Source organism: Erpetoichthys calabaricus, chromosome 3 (genome assembly GCF_900747795.2).
Source record: "Erpetoichthys calabaricus chromosome 3, fErpCal1.3, whole genome shotgun sequence".
Taxonomy (NCBI): domain Eukaryota; kingdom Metazoa; phylum Chordata; class Cladistia; order Polypteriformes; family Polypteridae; genus Erpetoichthys; species Erpetoichthys calabaricus.
Genome location: NC_041396.2, coordinates 282976034 through 282995186, shown reverse-complemented (window position 1 = coordinate 282995186; position 19153 = coordinate 282976034). Strand labels below are relative to the sequence as shown.

The 19153-nt window shown below is 40.7% G+C and overlaps 2 protein-coding genes across 2 annotated transcripts in view; one reads left to right on the top strand and one right to left on the bottom strand.

Annotated features, from left to right (window-relative positions):
• acadvl (acyl-CoA dehydrogenase very long chain) overlaps positions 1 to 19153 on the top strand; it is a 966944-nt gene that overhangs the window by 852262 nt on the left and 95529 nt on the right. The window lies entirely within an intron of this gene.
• chrnb1l (cholinergic receptor, nicotinic, beta 1 (muscle) like) overlaps positions 1 to 19153 on the bottom strand; it is a 75323-nt gene that overhangs the window by 1645 nt on the left and 54525 nt on the right. Inside the window, exons 9-10 of the mRNA XM_028799060.2 lie at positions 13922 to 14109; positions 248 to 386 (exon numbers count right to left, since the gene is read on the bottom strand). Coding sequence (XP_028654893.2) covers positions 248 to 386; positions 13922 to 14109 — 327 coding nt within the window. The remainder of the gene's footprint in view (positions 1 to 247; positions 387 to 13921; positions 14110 to 19153) is intronic.

Genomic DNA, 19153 nt, shown 5'->3' with positions numbered 1-19153 from the left:
GTGCAATTGAAAAGAGATGGTCTTGTCTTCTACAGCCAGGAGTTCAAGGTTAAATTAGTTTTCAAACCTACTTAATCCGATCAGTAACATCTGAGTCAAAACCTCAACCAACACTTAATAGACATACTAGGCCATTATGGCTAGTGCCATTAACTCATCATGACCATCTTTTTATACAGAGTGAGCTTCCCATAATTACTAATTAAGATACAGAATGTCATTATTTACACAAATATTAACAGCTTACCGTATCATGGCTCTCTTGTTTCTTGAGCTGGTCTCCCATGTATATCACAGCATCAATGGCTGACTTGAGGTCGGGAGGGAGAATTAAGCAATAGTGGTGGCCATCAACATACTTCTGCAACTCAATGGAATTCCCATACCTTTGGACAAGAAGAGAAGTTATTTTTAAAGGTATAATGCATACCACAACCAACCCTGTCAGCAAAGAAGCTTCTTTAAATTGATTAGCAGTTGTAGGATTATACAGGTAGCTGGCTATGAACTGGAAAACTATGTATAATACAAGTAAATTTCAATCTTGACCAATATTCATTAATTTAACAGACTGTTCTGTCAAAGCAGTGGACCAAAGACAGGACACAGGGACAGTAGAAGGACCAGGAGATGACTGTAGCCAAAAAGAATAAATTTGGACGTGAGCGTCAGTAGGCTTTGCGCCCTAGGAACCAAGTTACCCGAACTATTCTATAACTTTTCAGAAAATTATTTACCACTGTGATGCTGATCTTTCTGATCATAAAATAGGTCATTACGATAGCAATTGATGAAAAGATTCATAATTAATTGCAGAATTTACGGTATTTGAGGGTTCCTCTAGAGTGCCACTTTCTCTTGCATGATTTGGCTTAAAAATAATCAGCACATCGTCATCTCATAACAGACTTAAGTTTCGAGTTTGGTATTTTTCCTTCCAGCCATTTTAGCTCTAAGCCGTCCTCAAGAAACTGTGACACACAGACAGGCACACACACAAAGAGACAGACACACACCCATCATCGAGATATCAATGTTTTAAGTATCAGGGGACCCTAAAACATCGAGATCCATTCTACATTTTTGACAAATCTAAAGCTTTTGCTACTCCCCCATCAACGATAGGTTATTGTGGTTGAGGGCGCAAAGCTAAAAAATCAAAAATTGAAAAAGAGAAGTTAATAGATCAATCATCAAAATCAAAACATGATGAAGATGTCAAAACCAGAGATCAGTAAATGAAGTAAATGAAAGCAAGTAAATGAATGTCTTAGAAAGCTTTTTACACACAATCCTTATAAAGTGTCACACTTGTGACAACGCACTCCTAGCAATGTTCTGTCGTGTAGTATCACCACAGCCACAAAATGACAGCATCCACACAAAACAAAATTGTGATATGATAAAATGCAAAATATAATGATAGTAAAAAGAAACATGGTTATAAACAAAGTGTATCACAAAATCAATGATAAATGTGATTTCACTGAAGTTAAAAAACTCCTCTAAATGCATTGGAGGACAGACTGACATCCTGACTGGGATTTAGGCGGAGTTCTTAGCTTTACTGGATGCCATAATGGAAGGCCCACAGGACTGGCAACACATCCCAGCCAGAATGCCCTATAATCCTCATCCTGGCTGGGATCGGTTTAAAAGGAATGGCCTGGACGAACATGGATTCTGGGAACAATTTATACTCCCACATGGAAAGTGGCAGCGTTCCTCGAGGCTGATCTTGATCATAGGAATTGTTGTGCGGAAGTGCAACCCTGTCGGGGTCCTTGGGTACTGGTAGGCAGTGCTGTCCAGGGAGGACAAATACTGGTTTCCACAAGACCTGGAAGTGCTCCCTAAATTTAATGTAATGACACAGGAAAGCAGCCCCAGGTGAAGCTTGAAAAGAGGCCCACTACCTCACATCGGGAAATCAGAGTCAGGAGGCAGCAGGAGACAATCTGGGAGGAAGAGGAAGAACCGACAGCATTTTGTACTGATTAATGATCTTTTGATGAGTGATTATTCATAAAGATGTGACGGATAATAAATATCTTTAATTTAAATCCAGAATTTTGTTGGGCATTACTGTGTCTGTGGTATTGGGGCTCTTCCCTGTTGGTTACACTCCATAGAAATGTCTTTAATAGTGTTAATAAATTAAATTCACCAAAGCTTTTTTCACGGTGAATATTGTTATGGTATTACACATGTTTATACATTTTATTTTTTCTTAGTTGTTACGTGTTTTGTTTTTTATAATTATGTACTATTGCTTTGATTTCAGTTATGTTTGCTGTTCTGTGTGGGTGGAGCCTCAAGAGGCGGCGCATCCCTGACATCATAATGTCTGAGCCCTCCCTCTAGTTATTTAGGACAAAGCCAGAGGAGAGCGCAGAGATGGCACATTGAAGTACACAAGAATTGTGAATGTTGTTTATTGTTTATTGTCTTTTTTGGTATTTTTTCTACTTTGTCTTTGGTTTACGATATCTGGATCATGTATTGGGACTCGTTAGGTATTTAAGCCTTTTAAGCAACACATCTTAGTTCTTTCTTAAGCTTTTGCTATTTTTCTCTTTGGCTGAATAAACACCTTCATTTCATAAAGATTATTTTCCTTCTCTTGGGATGCACTTGGATATTTTGGGGCATTTTATTTATTTTGAGGCTTAAATCCCTTTGGGGCCTTCAAGGCCTGAAACTGGCCTGTTGGGTTAAGAGTTTAACCAATTTGGAGTGAGGCAAGAATAGGAGGCCTGGCCTGGTTTGTGAAGACTTTTGAAGGCCACATACCCCTTTAACTACAAATTTGACTCCAAATCATGGCAAATATGCTGCGTTTCCTAAATATTTTCATGTGCAGCCTGCTTAGACTACCACTTTTTTATATCAGCTTCCCATGATGATTTGTGAAGCCAACATGAGAATATTATGAGTACTTGTTTTTTTTTTTTCCTATCAGTATGCTGCTGCTGGAGTATGTGAATTTCCCCTTGGGATTAATAAAGTATCTATCTATCTATCTATCTATCTATCTATCTATCTATCTATCTATCTATCTATCTATCTATCTATCTATCTATCTATCTATCTATCTATCTATCTATCTATCTATCTATCTATCTATCTATCTATCTATCTATCTATCTATCTATCTATCTATCTATCTACTGCCACCTAATGTCTAACACTGATCTCTGTATGCCCATTCACCCCTGAGCTGCATGAGTAATTTTGTATGCCGGTTGAATGTATGCTTAATTAGCCAGGTGACACAGCTATGAGTCAAAATGCTCTCAGGGACACATTCTTATATGCACTTTAAGCTAGTTTAGTTCCTCCATTCCCATTGAGTTCAATGCATTTCTCAGAGTTTGGCAAAAACCTAACCTGCATGTCTTTGCACCGTGGGAGAAAATTGGAGAACCCTAACAAAACCCATCTGAACATGGAGAGAACATGCAAACTCCACACAGGGAGGACTCCGGATGTGAACTCAGGTCTGCTTACTGTGAGGCAACAGCACTACCACTGTTTCGCCCATAATAATAATATAAACGAAAATTATTGAAGAGGAGAAAAATGAAACAAAGCCATTGCCCCAAATCTAAATTCATGATACTAAACTTGCCAAATATGACCCTGGATGGCACGAGTGCCTCCAAAAAGCCATGACGATGCTTTTGGTTGCCCCACTGCATGAGAGTGACCAGAGGTCACTGTTCATTAACTGGACCATATATAATGGAGCCAGACTACCCACAGAAGTATTTAAAACCCAATTGCTGAAATAATCTATAATAGCTTTGTTTTATTTGTCTTTGGTTTCATTTGCCTGGGATCAATTCTTGTCCCCAGTTGGTGTCTCTGTGGAGTCTGCACATAGCTCCAGTGTCATGGTAGTCCGCATCCCTGACACCTCCCAAAGACATTAGATTAGGTTAATTGGTGTTTCTTAAAATGGCCTCACAGAAGTGAGTGTATGCATGAGTGGAATCTTTGATTGAATGGTGCCTCATCCAAAGATGTTTCCAGCCTTGCACCCAAAGCTACCAGGATTGGTTCTTGCCCCAACGATAAGCTACATTCATGGACTTTGAGAATATTATGTTATTTGATATTCTACCTAACACGTAATGTCAAAATGTAGCAAAAAAACAGATAATGCTTTATTAAAACTTTTCATGAAAAGCATACACTTCCTGTTAGGCCTCACCAGCAGGACATGGCTGTGTGTCTCAGGCACTCATGGTTCTATTTACTGAAATAAGAAGGGTTCACAAGATGGAAAAATCACAATCTATGGACTATATATATATATATATATATATATATATATATATATATATATATATATATATATATATATATATATATATATATATATATACTGTATATATATATATATTTTGTGGACGCTAGGGGTCGCTGTTGCCCCGTGAAACCCAACAGACAGACGTCCAAGACACAGTTGTAAAAGCACCAAGAAGAATTTTAATATTTTCTTCAAATAAAGTTCACAAAGCACCACACACGCTACAATTAACAATAAATCAATAATCACTATTTAACGATCCTCCATTCCCAGCAGCTTCGTCACCCAACCTCCCAACTCCAGCTCTCTTTGCTGGGTCTCCAACATTCCTTTTTATATTCCTTGACCCAGAAGTGCTCCTTCTCTTTTTCCAGGTCAAACGCTACATCATCAGTCCTCAAATATCCCGGAAGTACTGTGGGCTTCCGTCCTCGTGACTCCAAACTACTTACGGGTTGTAGGAAACATAAGAGTTCTCAGGTCCTTTAGGAGCTCCCCCTGGCGGCACCCACGGCACCCAACAGGGCTGAGAAAATGGACTCCACGTCCCATGATGCCCTGTAGGAATCCGGGGTACATTTACCGTCCAGGGGAGCTGCCACCTAGCGTCCTGGGTGGGGCAGTGCCCTGGAAACACTGCCGTTGTCCATTCTTCCCCTCCTGGGATGTCCTGACCAGATTGAGCTTCTGGCTGTCTATGACAATATATATATATATATATTATATATATATATTGTGGAACATGACCCAGACACAAGCAGGCAGACATGTTAAAGTCACCCAACACATGTTTATTTTGGTGCTCCATATTTACAATAAAGTGCTCAAAAGTCCCCAAGTCCCCAAAGTCCTGGCCACAACACAATGCCTTCTCCTTCTTCAGGGCACCTCCTTCTGTCTCCTCTAGACCTCGTCTGTCTTCCACCCGACTCTAGTCCTGAATGAAGGGAGGCGGCCCCTTTTATCCTCACCCGGATGTGCTCCAGGTGCTTCCCAGCAATCTTCCACCGGAACTCCCCAGTGTGGCGGAAGTGCCGGCTGCGTACCCGGAAACACTCCGGTAGTCCCCGATCCTCTTCCCCCCAGCACTTCTGGGTGTGGTGGAAGTGCTGAGGTCCAGGGCTCCCAAGGCATTTGGGCGCCGCCTGGCGGTGACCACGAGCCCCTACAGGGATGAGCTTCCATGCTCTGTACCTGTGGTCCCCATAGCTGACAGGGCAGTCACCCCCACGTGGTTTGGGGAAGGCGTAAACCCTATTCCGGTCCTCCGGGGCATCCCGGCCGGATCGCCCCCCCAGCCACCTGCGACTCTATATATATATATTCACGATATTCGTAGTCTGAATCACAATCTGATTGTATTGTAACGCTTGTGGTTGGTCAGCAAGTCAGCTAACATCCGCCACGGTGCCCTCAGTTGTGAGAAGCAGATCATAGAATGGTTGAAATAGTTTACTGTCAAATAATGCAAAGAGTACGCGACACGTGTTTCGCCCTAATTCTGGGCTCATCAGGCGTACACACTCTACTGCACTCTCTTAGCCCCTAGCGTTGCGCTACGGCGTGTGGTTCGTTTATTTGACAGCATGTAGATCGGGGTAATTACATTCACGGCATTCGTAGTCTGAATCACGCTGTGGCGCAATGCTAGGGGCTTCGCCTCTAGTGCTGACATCCGAGGTTCGATTCCCGTAAGGGAGTGAAGTGAGTGTGTACGCCTGATGAGCCCAGAATTAGGGCGAAACACGTGTCGCGTACTCTTTGCATTATTTGACAGTAAACTATTTCAACCATATATATATACATATACAGTATATATGATACAGCAGCTGCCAAATAATACAAAGAACACATGGCATGTGTTTCGCCCTAATTGGGACTCATCAGGTGTTAATATATATTTTTTTTTTTCTGGCATGTCATATTGTATTATGCATCCCCATGGTTTGAAAGGTCTCACATGACATCACAGGATTCGTTTTGTACATAACATGGCCAGACTCTTAATCTCTTTAAAGGAGGAGACTGTCACTTGTCTTAATTATTATGTTGGGAAGGGGGAAGACAAAAGAACATTTAAAAAAGAAAAAAAATAGATAAACAAAAAGTAATGCATCCTTTCTTTTATTGTTTTTCTTTTTCTATCATTTGGAGACTTTAGCCCTGGACGGAGTAAGATCTTTAGGCAACATTTTTTTTAGCACACACAACCTCTAAAATGAGTTGTTTTGTTCCTATTTCACAACACTCTGCAGATGACTGTTTCTTGTCCGAAGCACAAATTGTCTTTTTATTAAACTTGATGGCTTCTTTCACTATTGGTCTCCAGTAGCGTTTTATGTAAGGAGGTGCTTCCTGGTTTTCTTCTTGAATAAACAATCTGGAAATGCACAGACTACTCAGGTCAGCACTCGTTTTTAATAGAGATAAAATCACAAGATTGGTCTTAAATAAAAACTACTCAAGATTAGATTGAAAAAACCCATCCTGCGACATGATGACAATAATTCTAAATAGAGAATATATCAGACATAATGACTACATAAGGTGGCAGTAGTTTGCAGTAGGATGAAATCAGGAGATGGAACTTAATACTGTAGTAATAACAAGTCAAGGTTGTAACCAGGAGGATAAGAATCCAATGAACAATGGCAAGGGCATGAGAGAAAATCATAATTTGGAAGATTTAACTAGAGAGTCAAATACCAGAATATTCCACATAGTCTAAGCTAAGACATAAGATTTAAGTCAAAAGTGAAAGAACAGGAAAAGACTTTATTGCCAGGAAGATCTTTCAAAATCATGATGCTACAATTTTAAGTCTTGAATTGTGTCAAAAGCTTGTTCAGTAAAAGAGCGAATGACATTGACATTTATACTGTCACAGTAATTACTGTATGTCACATGTCACACACTCCTGGATGTCTTGCCTAGCATTACAAATGGCATACAGTGGAAGCACTAATACTAAAAAGAAAATGTTGTCTTGGAAAGATGGATTTTAAAATGAACATCTTCAACAACAACCTAAACCAAAAAAAATAGACCTCTGAAACCCCCTAAATGTTACTTCTATTATTTTCAGAGGCCAAGAAAAAGGCAGTAAAAAAATAAAAATACAAAAACAAATTCCAGTGCCCACATTTTTCAAGCATCTCAGATTAGGAAAACAGTACTAACTTGCTGAAAAACCTCAGAGTGACACAAACATTAGTCCTAATTTAAGAAACAACTCCTAACGCCACCAGGATTTAAGCGTGCTCGAGAGCCATCCTAACTCACTAGCCACTGCCAGAAGATGCCGTTCAGGCAGAGACCAGCATGCACATTCTGAGAAAGGCTGAATGCTTTGGAAACACTGGACAACAATGACCTCGTAAAAAGAGAACGATCTGAAAGAGATGGAATAATATTCATAACAAATCTTGAACATTATGTAATCGAGCCATATATGAGGAGAGGCCATGCGCTGTCAGCTGTAATTAAAGTAACATTATGATTTTTGTGCCACAGGGAAAAAGAATCTTTGTGATAACGATGATCTGGTTAGTCACAGCTCACCATTTCCTGAATTCTGCACCAAACTTTGAACACCCTTACAACTCACAATGTGATGTGCAGACTATACATTAGCCCATGACTCTACTTGAAGTTGATTGTAAAATCAAGCTGCATTCAGGCAAATCGTCATGCACATAAAGATCCTTACCCCAAGTGTGGAGGAGCGCACATATTTGAATTCCAAGCAATATCACAGAATCAACACAAAAGTATTCATGAATGCAAACTGGATTTTAGAATCCACCATATTATCCTGAGGATAAGCAAAACAGGATGGCTGATTGACAGTGCAACTCACACAGGTACAGTGAGCTCAGCATTTCAAGAACCCCGGGAACATTCACGTTACATTTTACAAGCCTGGGAAGGTTCAAGAAGATTGGCGGAGACTCCCAGGGAGTTGGGTAAGTAGAGTCTCACAGAAGATAAAGTGGGGATCACAGAGAGGCACACCATAGTACACTGGAAGAATGAGCACGACTTATAGCCATGGCTAGTTTCAGTATAACTGTTACTTTACAAGGTGCATCCTGTGGCCATAGCAGCGAGAAGGTGATTCTTCTGAAAGTATAGCTGCGGATCATTCATTATTAAATAAATGAGCCTGTGACCTGCTTTTACTTACATTGTGTGTGTGTGTTTTGGCCTTTCAATCTTGGTGCTTCTTACTATTATGATTCGAGTTTGTTTGTAATTTTTCAATTGCTTTTCCTGAGGCTAGAAAATTCATCATGGTGTTATATTGGGGGTTTTAAAATTCAGAGAATCCAACTCTGCAGTCAGATAATTACTTCAAGCTTAAGTTTGGAATCTGTGTTTTCCAATGTTATTTCGGTTTGACAATGGGCTCCACCATTTTGTGAGATTTGTCTCATTTGTTTCCTTGGGGATTCTCCCATGATGCACTGGGGCTGCACAGGTTTGATGTCATTAGTGCAACAATATAAAGTTTCCCCCAAAACAGTCACTGGGTATATTGGACTATACCCAGCGACTATCTTTACTTGATATTTTAGGTATTGGCACAAAGTTCTGCCTTTTGATTTTTGGTTTACAATTTGGCTCTGACAGTCTCTCTTTTTGAATTTTGCTTTTAACACTTGCTTTACTTTAATTCTGTTGTTTCTCCTGTAACTTATTCCTATTTTCTAAACCGACTCTCCTTTTTTCAGACAGTACAGTTAAAGGATGTTACTTTGAAGTGGCAACAATTACGTGCATTTTGGTTCAATATCCTACCTTATTATGTTTTCCTTATACTTTTATTATTATTATTATTATTATTATTATTATTATTATTATTATTATTATTATTATCTTTGTGGTGAAGTCATAGCATTAGTATCAGAAAACTACAAAGCATGTTCATGATGTCCAAGGAAATTACAAAATGTTATCATGAGTACCATTTTGTGGCTCAGGGTGCTTTAACATCATGATGTTATTCATTCTCAAATATGAAGTTCTACTCTCCTAGCTGGGAGTAAGAGTAGGACATTTCATAAATACGTCTCATGTCGTTCTCTGAGGTAGGACAAATTCTTATCCTTGTTCAACTTTTAGTGCAATTCCTAAGAGTAATTCTGGCAAGCTTAATAATTTTGGACTCTGATGTTGTCTGGTATTGTTTCCATGTTTTCACTGTCTTTTGTTGTTATATATTGTGGACACCAGGGGGCACACAGCTCCCCAAACGCCTGACACAACAGACATTAGGCACAAGTTCAGCACAATCCTTGTTTAATTAGTTGTGGGAAACGCTTTTGTCTCATTTCCCACCTATGCAGAACAGTACAACAAGCACAGTGACTACAAAGACTTTCTTCCTTTCTACCTCTTTCCTGTCTTTCGTCCCCCTCCACTCCTCCTCTGCCTGCTAGCTTTGTCTTCCACTTCCCAACTCTGGCTCCTCTAATGGAGTGAGACAGCCCTTTTGATGGAGCTCCCAGAAGTGCTCCAGGTGTTTTACAATCTGTTTCCAGTCACACTTCTGGGTGTGGTGGCAGCCCTGCAGAGGAGGGCTCAGCCGTTCTCCACGCACCTCCTAGTGGTGGCCACTGGCCCCAGCAGGGTTGAGTGAGCTTCCAACCCGTGGCACCACAGTAAGCCAGGGGGGCTGCCCTCTATCATCCTGGGGGAAGTACTGCCCCATGTAAGCTCTTTCCCCTGGTCTTTCTCTTTCGAAGGTGTCCCGGCCAGGTAAGAGTCCTGGCTGCCCATTACAATATATATTTTTTGGTATATTTTCCTGTATTATGCATATACATTTCTATGCTTCGACAGTTCTTCACACTCACGTCAGCACACATGATGTCACAGGCTCCATTTTATATATAAGATGGCCAGGCACTTATTTACTCTCAGCAATCTGATTATCTTAGGAGGAGACACTGTCACTTGATTTATTGATTATGTTGGGGAAAGGGAAGAAAAGAACATATCAAAGAAAAAAAATAAATGAACCAAAATTAAAGTATTCTTTCTTGTGTTTGATTTTGTATCATTTGGAACCTGGAGCCCTGCATTGGGTAATATCTTCAGGAAATATCTAGCAAAAAAGTATATTTTGTATGTTGGGTTTGTCTCTTTGCTTCCCTGTCTTACCATTCTAACTTGTCTTGAGACCCCAATGTCTGTTTGCAAACTTAAAGTTATGACCCATGCCCATTTTTGAAAAATATTTTTTGTTCTTTTTGTATTTTTCTCATCCTCCTCTCTCTATTAAGAAAATATGTTGAGATCACAGGACCATATCCTTTCTGTTTTATTTTATTAAAGCCAGCTTGATTGTGACTATGCTCTTTAGTCTAATGATGCACATGGTTGCCTTTGTTAGTTCAGTTTCTCTGTGTTGTTTGTAGTGATATCTACACAGTGCATTTTCACTAGTGCTAGCAAAAGCATAATGTCCCCCGAGTTGCAGTGTAATTGTTTCACAGTGTAATCTTTTGCCTTTTAATTACAGCTAAGAAGAGATAACATACACTTGTTTAATGAGACTCTGGGTGTCTTAGGCTTTTCCGACATGCAATATCATTAAAATACATTCAGAGTTCCATTGCCCAGTCCTTTTGGCTTTTAAAGCTGACAAGAATCACACTGATTCCAGAAGCAGAACGTTCTGTTTCATTCTCAGGAGAAATCAAGTTGAGTGTAAAATAGCTCACATTACAGAAGGGGTTCCTGACAGAGTTATCAGTCAATAAAGCCCTTATCTTATTACATTCAGACAACTGACTCGCTGCCAACATTTCGAGAGCATGCTGTATGACCGTGTCAGAGCGCAATGGTGGCATGTTTTTGCGGCACTGATAGATGTGGCATCCATTAAGGGCAAAATGAGTTTGATTAATGAGGTTACTGACAGACACGAGTTAGGATGTGCTGTTAACAATGAGCTCTAGAAAGACCCCGAATGGCTGCCAGGCAAAGGATTGCAAAAGATATACAACCAGCAGGGCCGTATTTCTCTACAGTAAATAACCCACTCGCTATCTGAAGTGCTTTATATTCCAGTGGAACCTTTTGTCTAAATGGTAGAAGTGCTAAAGGAAGACCCTTCTGTTGAGCTTCATTCCAAATCTTTTTTTTTTTTTGGGGGGGGGGGGGGGGGTCCTCTACTTTCCTGTCACATCCCTCAATAAGATCAAAGACATTTGCAGGAATTGACCACTCTGCTCTGTTTGTTTGAGAATGCCCTAAAATGGATTAACATCACATTTAGGATTAGACAGGCCCTGCACAAAAAAACTGAATTATTGCCAATCTGTTTCTAATATCTGACAATATGTTTAGTATATTATGTACTTATGTGTTGCTGTTATGATCACTCACATTCAAAGTAGTAGCAGTAGTAGTACTGTAGAAGTCATATTATTGCATGCACAGAGTACAGTGAAATTCTTACTTGGATGTTGGTCCACCATGATTAACAAGAATCTATTAAATTCTAAAGACCTCTGTAGAACTTATCCTGAACTATACCATTACGATCAACTTGTTAATATATTAAAACTGCTTTACAGTTAACTATCTGGTTCAATTTATTACATTCTTAGCAAGCTTATTAAGGCCTGATGACAGTCCAACAACTGCTGCACTTGGAGGCCCACCCCCTTAGGCTCAGCATGCAAAGAACAAGGCAAACACAAGATCAATGATGATGAATATATAAAATCCAACGTCTGTCTGTCTGCCTGTCTGTATGTCTCTCCGCTTTTCATGAGAGAACTACTTAACGGATTTAAAATTAGTTTTTTTCTATCATTTCCTTGAACATTCCGGTTGGTTTTGCGATTTCTGTCAGAGAGCTAAGTAACATAGTTAGCTCGCAGTACCGATTTATTTGCGTGAATCCGAGAGAGACACAGCGGGCTGAGGGTAGGGGTGCGGGGCCCTCCTCACTCATGCGCCAGCCCCAGGGCATATCTTACATTCGCTTAGTTAGCGAATGAGAGAATTACTTAACGGATTTAGATTGGGCTTTTATCTAGAATTTCGTTGATTTTGCGACTTCTCTAATTGCGCTAAGATCATAGTTTGCTTGCAGGAACATTATATTCGCGCTAATCCGAGACAGAAGCTGCGGGTCGAGGGGAGGGGGAAGCATGATGTCAGGTGTAGGAAGTATGGCAGGGCCCTGCTTGCTGTCATGTTTCACTTGTATGCAGGTGGAGCCATGGGGCATGGCTAGTATAAGATATAAAAGAAATTTAGAAAAATAAAACAAATATTCAAGTAAAAATACAAAATGATAGGAAAGAAAAAATAACCAATAACTCAGTTTACAAAACAACATTCAAGAAAACCACATAAAGATACCTTGGAAAATGTGGACTATGTAAGAGGATGTTTTAGAAATTTGTGGTGGATTGCCGGCTTCCAATTCCGGCCCTCACCCCCAGGCCGCCAGGAGGAGCTCTCCCAACAGCATGGACGTGCCCCGAGTTCCAGCAGGGCCTCATGGACTATGTAGTTTTTTATACACAGCCCTGCTGGATACCATGGGGACCATTGGGAGTCGCTGTCGGGAAGCCCGTGGACTCATATGTGCCCTATAACCTGGAAGTACGTCCTGGTCACGTGAGCAGGAGAGATGACGTACTTCCAGGTTGAAGAAAAGGACTTTTACCCTGACCCAGAAGGAATAAGGAACTGTGGATTGTTGGGCAGGAACACCTCCGGGTCAGGGTGTATAAAAGGACTCTGGGAAAGCCCAGACACTGAGCTGAGCTGGGAGGTAGGGTGGCTAAGTGTCTGGGAGAGGAGGATTGGTATTGTGAGTAGAGAGTTGATTTATATGAGTAGTGTGGAGTGGAGGGTGCTTGGTGCACTGTGTTATTGTACAATAAAGAAGAATTGTACTATTACCTGGTGTTTGGAGTGGTACCTGAGGGTTCAAGAGGTGGACACACGCCTCAACTGCTACAAATTATATCTCTTGTCACACATGCGTGTCAGAGTGTCACCTTTCATGTTCATCAGAGGAAAACAATACTATCCGAGGATACCAGGGGACACAATCACTAAGTCTTCTGTTTCCTGTTTCACCCACAGCTACAAGAAAATGCCCAATGAAGGCAACTGACTCCACCCCTTCCTGCCCAAGCACTGTAAAAGCAGGTCATAGCTAGGAGGAGGCATCTCATTTGATAGATAAGCCACCTGCCCGATGGAGCTCTGACCCTGACCGCTCTTAAGAGCTATTTACCCACAGGCTAATAGCTAAATTGTTTTTTCACTAGTTATTTTGATTCACCTTATTATTTTGAGTAAATGGTTGGCACCTAGACATTACATCTGAAGTCTTTTATTACTGACGGTCACCGACACTCCACACTTCAGCTAGTTATGCAGCTGCTGCTATCATGATATGTTATGGCAACACAACCATACGAGATACATAAAGGCATCTAGAGGAATTTGTCCAGGACATGAAAAGGTTCAAAAGCAGAACTTGTCACTCAGAGAGAACATACCACAAAGAGCTGGAGCATCCTAATTGATGGAACATTTTGTACTAACACTTTATTTTTGTCAAGGTACCTGTTAAGCTTGGGTAAGATGAAATCCTGGTCAAATTTGCGGACAAAATACTTGTCTGAGTTGCACTTAGTAAAACGAAGGAGATTGTCCTTTTTTGGTAACACATTCTCTTTCTCCTCTTCTTCCAAAGGCTCCTCTGGTCTTGGACGCTGCATCCCCAGGTATTTGGGCAAGATATGAATGAAAACCTTCAAGAATATGATAGGAAAAAGTTAGGCTTGAATCATTATCTGTACCAACAGTTCACACCCCATCTGATAAATGTAATACTTCATATCACTAGTTAACATTTCAATTAGCATCTAACAGTGCACTGGTCTGCCCCCCCAAAAAAATGTTTTCCCTTACGTCAAAAATAGAAGGTGTCCTTTATAGATCTGAGGGTTTTGAATCAAAATCTGGAAACAGAATTTCTCTGTCAGAGAATCAAGGTTTAAAAAAAAAAAACACTTTTAGAGAAAAAAAGTATATATTTTTTAAAATTAATTAGATTTAAAAAAAATAATTAACTTATAATTGCTTTAAGTATAAAAAAGTAGTCACATGGTAATGTTTTTCCTCTTATAATCCTCTGAAGGTGTTTCATAGTAGAATGACCAACAGATGTCTGCTCAGATACAACAAACTTACTCCACTTTCCATTATAATGTCTCTCCATTTAAACAATGTCCTGGAAGAACCTCTCGTCATGTTCATCAAAGACCATCCCCATGCTCTCAGGGAAAAAATCCGAATGAGAGGTGTAGGAAGTGGATTTTTAAAGACTTGTTGCACAAAAGTGTTAGTTTGGTAGAGAGATTCTCCTCACCTGGTTCCTCTCTGTATTCTACCTTTGTATTACAAAGACAATTGTGGCACATGCTTTTTTTTTTCAATGAAGGAATTGTGGTTAATCTTTTACCGTTTACTTTCCTGTTACCTTGTCAAGACAATGGATGGATTAACCCAAGCTTGTGTATTTCTGTAAAAAGCATTTAAATAACATCTTTATCTCTTTTAGAGAATAAAAAAGAATACAGTAATCCCTCGCTATATCGCGCTTCACCTTTCGCGGCTTCACTCCATCGCGGATTTTATATGTAAGCATATTTAAATATATGTCGCGGATTTTTCGCTGCTTCGCGGGTTTCTGCGGACAATGGGTCTTTTAATTTCTGGTACGTGCTTCCTCAGTTGGTTTGCCCAGTTGATTTCATACAAGGGACGCTATTGGCAGATGGCTGAGAAGCTACCCGGCTTACTTTTCTCTTTCTTTTGCGCTGACTTTCTCTGATCCTGATGTAGGGGGATTGAGCAGGGGGGCTGTTTGCACACCTAGACGATACTGACGCTCGTCTAAAAATGCTGAAAGATTATCTTCACGTTGTGATCTTTTGTGCAGCTGCTTCCTGAAACGACATGCTGCACGGAGCTTCGCATACTTAAAAGCTCGAAGGGCACGTATTGATTTTTGATTGAAAAACAAACTCTGTCTCACTTTGTCTGCTCCTGACGGAGGGGGTGTGAGCTGCCGCCTTCAACAGCTTTGTGCCGTGGGTGCTTCACATACTTAAAAGAAAAACAGCCCTATTGATTTGTTTGCTTTTCTCTCTATCTCTGTGACAGTCACTGCCCCTGACAAGCACTCCTTTGAAGAGGAAGATATGTTTGCATTCTTTTAATTGTGAGACGGAACTGTCATCTCTGTCTTGTCATGGAGTACAGTTTAAACTTTTGAAAAAGAGACAAATGTTTGTTTGCAGTGTTTGAATAACGTTCCTGTCTCTCTACAACCTCCTGTGTTTCTGCGCAAATCTGTGACCCAAGCATGACAATATAAAAGTAACCATATAAACATATGGTTTCTACTTCGCGGATTTTCTTATTTCGCGGGTGGCTCTGGAACGCAACCCCCGCGATGGAGGAGGGATTACTGTATTTCTATTTAAATATAAATGGATATATATATTGTAAGAAAGGTACTATATTGTGCCCAACCTGGCATAGACTTGACACGGGAGGCATGTATAAAATAAAAAGACTTATTTTTCTTCAGCTGGAGGGCACGTCTTTCCCGTGAACCCCCCCAGCCACAACACAGTCCCAAGCACTAAACACTAAAATCCAAACACTCCTCTCTCTTCCACCACCACTCCTCCACAGCTTTGTCTTCCTTCCACCTGACTCTGGCCCCTGAGTGGTAGTAGCTGGCTCCTTTTATGGTCCACCCGGAAGTGCTCCAGGTGCTTGATCACCTGTTTCCGGTTGCACTCCCGGGTGGGGTTAAAGAATAGTCCAGCTGGGCTCAGGGATCTATGGTGCACTCCCTGGCTAACACCCCAGATCCCAACAGGGCTGTGGAGAACTCCATCTCCCATAAAGCCCTGCGAGAGACTGAGGCACCGCTTCAACCCAAGGGGGTGGCCATCCAGCGTCCAGGGGGAGGTACTGCACCGTCCAGGGCTGCACCCCCTGAATACACATCAAAGGGGTGTCCGGGCCAGGAATGGGACCTGGCCGTCCGCCACAATATACATATATATACAGTGGAACCTCGGCTTGCAAGCATAATTCATTCCAGAAACGTGCCCGCAGTCCAAAGCACTCATATATCAAAGTGAATTTCTCCATAAGAAATAATGGAAACTCAGATGATACGTTCCACAACCCAAATCTATTCATATAAAAATGATTAATACAAAATATAAAGTAAAAATACATAAAATAAATTAACCTGCACTTTACCTTTGAAAAGAATCATGGCTGGTGTGAGTGAGTTTCTAAACTCTTGTGGGATTCCACCCAGCAGGACGACGTGCGGAAGAGCATCCCAAAGCAATCGCAGTCTCCCAGCGCTGTAGCAGTTCGCCGTAAAAGCGAATCCGAAAAGATTGCGGACATGCTATAAGCGCCTGCCGTCAATGGGTGATACAAGGAACAAGGGACATTATAAATGTGCAGGGCACAGTACTACTTGGCCACGACCCTGCCTGACTGCTGTGTCTGTGTATAGGAGAGTGGCAGATCCCGCTACAATAAATAACTGCTGTTCCTGTTTCAAGCTGAATAAAGCGGGTGTTGCTAAAGTACTGAGACTCAGCTTCGTGTTTTGGGGTGCAAGACGGGGACTCGCACGTCACAGCACACACACAGTCACAATGCTGTAGTAAACACTATACGCTCGTACGGATGTTGACTATATGAGTGAGGCACGCCGACTCAGATGGAGAATAGGAGATGATTGCCCACAATCCCGCAGTGAGAGAGAGAGAAGAACCATCAGCTCAGTTGTGATCACATGACGCTCAGCAGACAAAGCGTATACATACTACTCGTATTGCAAGACTTCGCTCATTTATCAAGTCAAAATTTATTAAAAATTTCAGCTCGTCTTGCAAAACACTCATAAACCAAGTTACTCGCAAACCGAGGTTCCACTGTATATGGAAAGAGAAGAGGGAAAAATAATACTAATTGAGAACAACAAAACGTGCAGCAAAAACTTGATTTTTGGCTGTTTTCACCTCAACAAATGTTAAGAACAAGGAGCACGGTCATTTCTCAACTCAAAAATTACAGTACCCTCATAATACTTGGGACAGAGACACATTTTGCTTTGATTTGCCCCTCTGATCCACAGTGTAAAATCACAACTCAAACAATTCAGACGTGATTAAAGTGCACATTGCAGACTTTCATGTAAGGGGATTTTCATACATTTCAGTCACAACATGTAGAAATGACAAGACTTCTTCTACCTGGTCCCCCCATTTCAAGGCACTGTCATTTTTGGGATGTTTTTGATTCCTCAGGTGTGTGTCATTGCTTTATAAGACTACTACTACTAAGGCCTACTTCTACCTTTTGGGGTTTGTAGTTGCCATTTTTCAACATGAGGACAAGAGCTGCGCAGATGAAAGTCAAATAAACCAAAATAAGGCTGAAAAACAAGAATACAACCAATGGTAAAACCTTAGGATGACCAAAATCACCTGTCTGGAATATCATTATGAAGAAAGAATGTACTGGTGAGCTCAATAATCACAATAGGACTGGTAGGCCAAGGAAGACCTCCACTTCTGATGGCATAAGAATCCTCACTATGGTAAATAAAAAGCCTCTAATGCCAGTCAGACAGATCATAAACAGTCTTCAGGAGGCAGATGTGAATGCGTCAGAGACGACTATCAGCAGAACACTTAATGAACAGAAATACACTGGCCACACTGCAAGGTACAGGCCACAAAATCAGGATGGTTAGATTGCAGTTTGTGAAAAAGGACTTAAAAGAGCCTGCAGAATTCTGGGAAAAGATCTTTGGGCAGACGTGACAAAGATGAACCTGATCAGAGTGATAGCAAGAGCAAAGTGTGGAGACAAAAAAGAACTGCCCAAGACCCAAAACAGACCACCTCATCTGTTAAACAGGGTGCTGGGGGTGTTATGGCTTGGGCAGGTATGGCTGCCACAGGTACTGGCACACTTCTCTTCATCAATGATAGAACTGCTGATGGTATTTACACATCAAATTCTGAGGAGTACAGAAATATCTTATCTGCTGAAGTTCCAGTAAATGCCTCCAAACCCATTGGATGGTGTTTCATCCCACAATAACATAATGATCCCAAACTTTTTGCTAAGGCAACATAGAAGTTCTTCAGAGCTAAAAAAAAAATAAGATATGAATGAAAACCTACAAGAATATGATAGGAGGAAGAGTCATGAATCATTCTCGGTAGCAACAGTTCATAACCCATTTGCTAAATGTAATACTTCATATCCGTAGTTAACATTTCAATCTGCATCTAAATTGTGCTAATTACACTGAAACATTCCATTTCTATGTCCCAAAAATAATGGGGGACCATGTACAAAAAGTGTTGTCATTCCTACATGATGTGACCAAAATGTATGAAAATACCCTTAAATGAAAGTGCAGTGTTAAACTGTAGAATAGAGGGGTAAATCAAAGAAAATTATGTCTTTATTCCAAACATTATGGAAGGCACTATACTTCAAATAATATTCTAAGCATGAAACACAGTTATACCATACAACAAATATAACTTATTTTTTTAAAAATCAACAATTTTTTTTAAAACGGCCTTTTCCATTGAATCCATTTTTTCACGGAAACAGTTTGTGGTAAAGAAACTCAAATTTCAGAAATGGATTCAGCACACCCAAATCTATAGAGAACAACGATTTGAACAGGAGGATTTTAGTACAGGCCAGTGTTGTTATGTTTCACTG